At 31.6% G+C, this 8,348-nt stretch overlaps 1 protein-coding gene across 1 annotated transcript; it reads right to left on the reverse strand.

Annotated features, from left to right (window-relative positions):
• Positions 1–2,030: 2,030 nt before the first annotated feature.
• LOC145000820 (copper-transporting ATPase HMA4-like) lies at positions 2,031–7,173 on the reverse strand. Its single transcript, XM_078960104.1, has 8 exons — positions 7,025–7,173; positions 6,566–6,621; positions 5,755–6,488; positions 4,697–5,168; positions 3,958–4,125; positions 3,604–3,858; positions 3,295–3,417; positions 2,031–2,986 (listed from the first exon to the last, which is right to left on the reverse strand). The coding sequence occupies exons 2-8, from the start codon at positions 6,617–6,619 to the stop codon at positions 2,111–2,113; spliced, it is 2,682 nt and encodes an 893-aa protein (XP_078816230.1). The 5' UTR covers positions 6,620–6,621; positions 7,025–7,173; the 3' UTR covers positions 2,031–2,110.
• Between the last annotated feature and the right edge of the window lie 1,175 nt (positions 7,174–8,348).

Consider the following 8,348-nt stretch of genomic DNA (forward strand, 5'->3'; position numbering starts at 1 on the left):
CGTCTAATCGATGGAAATATGTGTTTTATTGAAGGATTACTTGATCGGCGTTGAGATGTCACGCTTAAAAGACCATTTTTACCACCTATCGAAGATTTCACATAAGAGGTTGCACAGTAGATATCACCTCCAATGACCGAAGTAGATGAGGTTGAAGTTGAGTGTTTGTCGTACTAAAAATGTTCAATTAGGCTACAAATTTTAAACTATAATTGCTAGTATATTTTGCTTTGAACTTTATGTTTTAATGTAATTCAAAGTTCGAATTATGTTTTCTTATATTTGGTCAAATAAATATTAATATAATTATTTATTTGGTTGAAGTAAAATTTGACTAAAAGGGTTTTTTATCGGTTAATCCGAAACTATTTTTTTTTTTTAAAAAACCAATTTATCCTTATCTGTTAGACTAGTAGCTGACAATGGATCGATATGTGTTTGGTTCAGATTCAACTAATTTATTAATTGGGTTGAAAAATTCATTATAACCTAACATTTTTATTTAAATGGACCCAACCTTTATCCAACCCAGCTCAACATTTTAGATAAATTGGTTGTTACCGGGTTGATCCGTTTATGTAATTCTCAACACAACCTATTAAATAAATGGATTAAACCTGGATTAACCTATTTAAAATAAAAATATAAATAAATTAAATAAATACTACACCACTTAAATTAGTTTAAAACTTAAATTAACTTTCAATGTATAATAAAAGCACAACCTTGGTTCACAAATATAAAGAAATTATTCAATAATATTAAATATGTGTAATTTTGAAATGATTTTCAAGATTGATTGGTGTTGTCGAGATTGAGAAAAAAGATAATGATTATGATTGTATTTTTTAAAACATAAATAATAATATAACATTGTAATTTATAAATTAATACTTAGATTAATACATGATAATATTAAAGTAATTATTACATTAAATATATATTAAAGTTAAATGAGTTGGTAGGTTAAAAACGAGTTGACAACATGTATCTAACCCAACATATTTAATTAAATGAATTAAACGGGTTGACTCATTTATTTTAAATGGGTTGAAAAGCTTAACCCAACCTGGTAATTTTGGATTTTGTTTGGGTTGGATTGATGTGTTCTTGATTTTTGTGGTTCTGCTTTTGAAACCAAAACAATCGATAAAAACCGGTTATGTTTTAACGGAAACCTATATAAAAACACGTGATTAAAAACCAAACCAGTTTTTTAAGAAAACAAAATAATAATTTCGGTTTTAACCATAAAATGAATGCATTATTTTATGTGTGTTCAAGAAGGCCTTCAATCCATGAACGAACCAGATGGTTTCCTGAATCCTAACTTCCTCCCTAAGTTTGGGCCGGTTATGGCCAATTGGGTTGCGTGGTGGATTGCTTCTTTGACGGACCCATGTCTGTGAGCGTCAGTACTAAACTAATCTCCAAAAAAAAGTGTATAAGAAATTCAAAACTAACTCAATTCATTGCCGAAAACACACGCGAGTGTGGTTTTTTTTTTTGTTTTTTTTTTTTTTAAATTTTTTAATTTAGAGCATTTTGTTTAAGTTAAAAACTAAAAGTCTACGTCGCTAAGTTTTCTTAAAAGTTAGAAGTCAAAAACTCCCGAATGATGCGTGCCGAACACACCCAAAACAAAAAAATGGTTTTGTTGCATACATAAATTTATCACTTGATTATTATGTAAGATGTTTATTTCTATATTAGCGTATCTTCCCTTATTTTATAATTATTTTATATTATTAAAAAGAAATTAAATATCATCTTATTTTTTATTTCTATAAATTTTTATACCAAGTTAAATGGTGATTTATGTAACATTTAATGCTTATTTAATAAAATTTAGTTATATTTTAATATATTAATAATTGAATTGGTAGGATGATTGATAGGAAATAAAAAAAATAGAACCACATTTGATTTCTGATTGTTAAACTTGTAAAATTATCACTTCAGCAGCTATGTGTCATGCACTCATGCCACATTTATTTTAGTATATTTCATGGAAGAAAGCTTGTAGTATATTTCTTGAACCAACTAAACTTGAAATTACTTTTATTGAAAAATCTTTTCATTTTCATTTATCACACATGCAAACAGTTTATCATCTCGTGGATGCAAACGGCTTCTTATACGTTTGCAACAACAACGAAGAACAAACCACACTCACAGAAGAAGCAGCCATACAAGCTCCGGCCAACCACGGCGGTAACCTAATTCCGATGAACGGAAACAAAATCCCAGCCGCCACCGGCACACCAAGAACATTATACCCAAGCGCCCACACATAATTAAGCCGGATTCTCGAAATCGTCCTTTTAGACAAATCAATCGCTGTAATCACATCCTCTAAGTTACTCTTAATCAACACAATATCCGCCGCCTCAATCGCCACATCTGTTCCGGCACCAATCGCCATTCCGACGTCCGCTGCAACGAGCGCCGGCGAATCGTTGATCCCATCTCCGACCATTGCAACGACCATCCCTTTCGCCTGTAAGTCTTTGATTCTATCGGCTTTCCCCAACGGATCTGTTTCCGCAAACACATTTTCTATTCCGACCTCCTTGGCTATGGCGGTTGCTGTTGACCAGTTATCACCGGTGACCATTATGCTTCTGATACTCATCGATCGTAAAAAGGATACAACACGTGCCGCCTCGGGTTTCACCGGATCTGTGACTGCAACAGCGCCGACGACTTTTCCGTCGATTGCGAGGAGCACACAGGTGCGAGCTAGGTTTTCGTTGTCGGAGAAATAGGTTTCGACCTCAGAGCTGAGGGAAACATTGAAGGATCTCATGAGCTTCTTGTTTCCGACTAAAACTGTTTTGGATCCGACTTTGCAACCAACTCCGGCGCCGGGATGCACCTCGAAGTCCTTCACCACTGCACTGTTGGTAGTTTGAGATTTGTGATTTTGTAATCTGTTTTTGGCGTGTTTCACTACTGCTTTTGCTATCGGGTGTTCACTATTTGCCTAAAAACAAACCAAACATATATCAAATTTAGGGTTGTTTTAAAGTTTTTTATCGAAAAATATAAAAGATAAAAGATGTTTTAAAAACTACTTTTGGATATTAGATAGAAAAAATTAGGAAAATCTGATTTTTTGTAACTTTTTCAAAAAAAAACTTTTGTCTATCAAAAAAACAAGCGACACACCCCCTTAGATTCCAAGATATATAGACTATGTGTGTCTTTAGTTGATATCACATTTTCTGTGTCTAGCTGATGTGAGACTAACATATATGAATCGAAGGTTAGAAAGTAGAAAGGTAAGTAGACCTCTACGGCAATTGCTGTGTTACAAAACTCCTCCATTGAGATTCTGGAAAAAAGTACTGCGCTAACAACTTCCGGCTTTCCAATTGTTAATGTTCCCGTTTTATCGAATACCACCGTGTTAACCTATAAAATCCAAATAATATTCTTTAAAATCAATGCAAAATCTTAAAAGATAATTGTTTGAATTTTGTTTATATTGGAGTTTTCAATTATAAAATAACTAAAAAATCCAATATAACAAACTCTTGTAATCGGTATAAGCATCAGTTGACCATATTTAAATATGATCAACTAATGCTGATGGAATACCTTGTGGGTTTTTTCTAATGCATTTCCGCCCTTGATAAGTACTCCTTGGGATGCGCCTTTACCAGTCGCAACCATAACAGCGGTAGGAGTAGCTAACCCTAAAGCACACGGGCATGCTACAACAAGAACCGATATCCCAAATTGTAATGCGAGCTCGAACTCGTCCATAGCTTTTGGTATCCAACTTTTAGGATAAATTCCAGCCACTCCCGGAATAAACCACCCCATCCATGTCACAACAGCTACCAAAACCACCTAAATTTTATAAAGTCATATTCATTAAAAACAAGATCTAAAATGAACTTAGGTTGACTCATATTAAGCATTAGATCGACAAAAAAAAAAAAAACTCACTGCCGGTACAAAAAACTTTGATATTTGATCAGCTAGTTTTTGTACGGGAGCTCGAGCAAGTTGCGCGGCTTCTACTATCTGAACAATTTGTGAAAGTGCAGTCTCGGAACCAACATGAGTTGCCATTATTAACAAGCATCCGTTTTCATTCACAGTGCCACCGATAACCTGTTTACATTTTCAAGAATATGTCTCCAATTTCATAAAAATATGTCCACACGTTTTTAGGGCTTATGTCATATTTAAGCAATGAAGTTTGTCTCATTTACCCATTAAGTCTTAATACACACAAGTTTGTTTAATGATTCGGTTTCACGTAAGCCCCTAAATTTAGTGGTAAAGTAATTTTCATTAGAATTTTCAAACTAACGTATCTTTGACATGCCATAATCATTTTATTTTTCGAACCAAAAAATAGTTTATAAGTTAATTTTTTATAAAACTACTTAGACTAATGTTTCATGAAGCTTTTTTTAAATTACTTAAAACATACTATATATCATTTATTAATTATAAAAAAACACAATCTTTTACATAAACTTTTATGTAATTTTACATATTCCAGTTAGATTATCAACTAGTTTTAGTTCTATCAGATGTCAACTTTTATCAGTAAGAATTCGCTTTTCGGTTAGCTCATCAAACATAGACTAAATGAGTAATTAGGACAGATTGTGTTGGGAAAATATAACGCAAACTTTCTTTTTTATAAAAAATTAAAAAAAAAAAAATCATATACCCGATCGCCTGGATTTTTAACTACCGGGATTGCTTCTCCGGTGATCATACTTTCATTCACATACCCTTGACCATTAATCACAATACCATCAACGGGAAACTTCGACCCAGGAAAAATCTTCAAAACATCATTTCTTTCAATCAACCGCGTGTTAATTTCTGTTTCCGAAAGAATGTTTCCCTCATTGTTCATTGTCAATAACCAAGCGGTATCTGGGGCTAAATCGGTCAATTTAGCTAAAGCGGCTGATGTTTTTCCTTTCGCGGTGGATTCTAAGTATTTACCTAGAAGAATAAATGATATTAACATGGTACTTGTTTCAAAGAAATCTTGTCCTTCAAATTTGTCTGAAAAGAGTGCTTTTATTATTGTGTATATAGAATAAAAGTACGCAGCATTTGTCCCAAGTGCAACAAGAACATCCATGTTAGCCGATTTTCGTCTTAATGCGTGATAAGATCCCACATAAAACCTGAAGATTTAATCAAAAATTGTTTTAAGAAACAATAATTATAAAAGTAGTTTTTTTTCAAACAATTGTCAAAGTTAAGAAAAATATTGTGGAGCTTCTTCATCTTCACTTCTTTTTTCAAAATGTACTTTTTATTAATTTCAAATAAAAATGATTGGCCGTTTAGAAAATGTTTTTAATTTTGTTTAATATTACGTGTAAAATATTCTACAACCTATAAGATGCATTATTTTTTTAATTTCACAAAATATAAGTTAGAAAAGGTTAAAACTTTGGAAACATTTAGGAATATATAAATATTATAAACTATAAACTACATTATAATGACCAATATATATTTTCTTTTCTATATTTTGTTATCTAACTTTACTTCTTATTTTCATTTTAGAAAAATGATACAAACTGAAATTGGTAAGACCTAAAAAATGAGCTTTTAAGATTTGTGAAAAAGCTTTACTATAGTGGAGTTATCTACTTATCTTGAACTTTTTGTTTTTGTTTTATTGTAATTTAAAAAGGCATAGAATTATGGATATTATAAATATGCTTAAAATAAGAAAGAGAAATTAAATTAAATCTTTGTTACCTTCGACCAATGAAGAACTGGACAGGTGTACATAAGATCCATCTTAAAACCATTCCAATCGTAAGCATGTTATGAATCTTGTAACTCAACCAATTCCCATATGGTGGAATCATCGGAAGCACCATAGAGAAGATAAAAACAGGAATCGAAAAAAAGCAACTCCAGAAAAACAGATTTCTGTAAACTTTAATTTCATGGTTTCTTTCTGTATCACGTTTTCTTTCAGGAATATATAAGCTTGCTTGATAATTAGCCGATATGAATGACATAATTGACCTTGGACCAGTGAAATTTGGATCATAACCAATAATCAATCTGCATTCTTCTGTGTTTGTTTCAACATGATTGACACCATTCAACGATTCTACAGATTGTTTGATGGAAGCCATGTCTTGTGGAGATATGAAATTGATACCTTCGAGTTTTATATGAACTTTATTTGCATCAATTTCAGGTCCTATAAGATCGGCTTCAAATCCTGCATCTACAACTGCTTCAATGATTTGATTTGTGTTGGTGATGTTTGGATCGTAGTTTATCTTTGCTTCTTCAAGAGCTAAACCCACAACTGCTTTTTTTACTCCTTCAACGATTAAAAGAGAGGATTCAATCGATTCAGAACAACTTGTGCATGACATTCCCTTGATTTTAAGTCGGCATACTGCTATGTCTTGCTCTAGAAACTCAGCGATTTGAAAACCTGCAACTTTCATGGCTTCTTTGACTGTTTCTCCCTGAATAACGAATTAAAATCAGAAAATACATATACGACATAAATCAATTTAAGCGGGAATAGTTCATTGTGACTTACATTAGATTGTTGCAGAAATGGTATGATTAGATCTTCGTTCGCATTACCCTCCATTTCTGCAATGCAAAATTTGAATCGATAACTATGAACAACACATGTTTTTGAGCTAATAACGAGTTTCAAATCTGTCATTGTTTACTATGACTTCGTATTCCTTATATACATGCATCGATCAACATATATTTTGAAACCCTAACTATTATGAACACGACGATTATTCAATCTGCTGAAAGCACACGCCACACTACTCTGATTACTTGTTGTAGCTAAATAAAACTAACTAACTAACGAAAAATCTATTCTTTCATGGCTAAAATTACGGAAATGGATGAATTGAAAAAACACGATTGAAAACATTCGGAGATCTAGTTGCTAAAGTGGCTCGGTTGAAGCTTCTACGATAAAATAAAGGAGTATAGAACATAATCTTTAAATATATGGACATGGGCAACGGTTTACCTATTCCGGAAGTAGATGATTAGGGTTTTGCGAGATGATTAGTGCAGATGTTTGGAGTTGGAGAATTCAAAATTTCTGTTTATGAAAGGAGATATATATAGCTGAGGGGAGAGTATAAAATATGTTTGTTCAAAAAGACCGCGCAAGTGTTTTGGGTAAACCTAGGAATTTAATATATATATATATATATATATATATATATATATATATATATATATATATATATATATATATATATATATATATATATATATATATATATATATACCAGCCGTCTACCCGTGCAAAGCGGCGGACGACGAATAATTTGACCTCTTTAGAGTGAAAACCATTTTGCGTTTACTTCGAGAAATGAATATTAAATGATATTTATTTTTCAAGAGCATTACCATACCATAATAGGTTTTTTAAAACAATTTATTAGGTTACACATCACTATAAGTTAAATAAGTGTTTGGATTAAAATAACTTATTTAAAACAACTTATTAGGTTCCACATCACTATAAGGTGCTGTTTGTTTTTCTAAAAAAAACCTCTTCAAACCACTTATTGCTGCGCGGCGCAGCACACGCGCAGCACTTTCCCTCTCGCAGCAGTTTGTTTTTTGGAAGACTTCAGACTACAAAACCTCTGCGCGTGTGCTGCGTGGCGCAGCACTTGACTTGCCTCTTCTAACCTCTTCAGCTTTCATTTTTTCTAAATGTTTTTTTAAGAATTTTTGTATAACTTTTTTTTTAATTTCTTTTTTTTTTTTTAAACTTTGATTTTCTTAAATTTTTATTTACGGATGTGATACAATTTATTTTTATAATTTCCACGATTTTTTTAATTTGTTTTTTTTTTACCGTTTTATTAATAATATTTTCAATTTCAGTTATATTTTTTTTAATGTGTGTAATTTTTTACGAACTTTGTAGACAACGTTTGCAATACTTTCTTAAATTTTTTATTATTTTCTTTTTTAATGCTTTTTTTAAATTAGTTTTTTTTTCTAGAATAAAACTATTAGCTTCTTTTACATTTTTTAATGTTTTTTTTTAAAAAAGTTTTATATTTTTGTTTTTTACATGTTTATGTTATTATTATTTCAATGTTTTAAGACTAGAATTATTAAGTTATAAAATTAGTTTATTTAAATTTTAGTTTACCGCAGCAGTCTGCAGATGTTAAAAAACAAACATGCTTCTTATTATAGGCTGCAGCCGTTTGTTCCACCTCTTCTGCTACAGAGGATTGCAGAGGTGGTCTGCAGACTTCATGAATTTTCGCTTCGAAAAAACAAACAGCACCTAAGTGTCTGGCTAACCTTTTTTAAAACAACTT

This window comes from Lactuca saligna, chromosome 6 (assembly GCF_052625555.1).
Source record: "Lactuca saligna cultivar CGN05327 chromosome 6, ASM5262555v1, whole genome shotgun sequence".
Lineage (NCBI taxonomy): Eukaryota > Viridiplantae > Streptophyta > Magnoliopsida > Asterales > Asteraceae > Lactuca > Lactuca saligna.

Excerpts from the sequence above, each read along its gene's own strand:
- LOC145000820 (XM_078960104.1), bottom strand. The coding sequence starts at position 6,619 with ATGGAGGGTAATGCGAACGAAGATCTAATCATACCATTTCTGCAACAA. Across the intron at positions 6,489-6,565 it reads CATTTCTGCAACAATCTAAT|GGAGAAACAGTCAAAGAAGC; the intron begins GTAAGTCACAAT and ends TTCGTTATTCAG. Across the intron at positions 5,169-5,754 it reads CAGTTCTTCATTGGTCGAAG|GTTTTATGTGGGATCTTATC; the intron begins GTAACAAAGATT and ends TTAAATCTTCAG.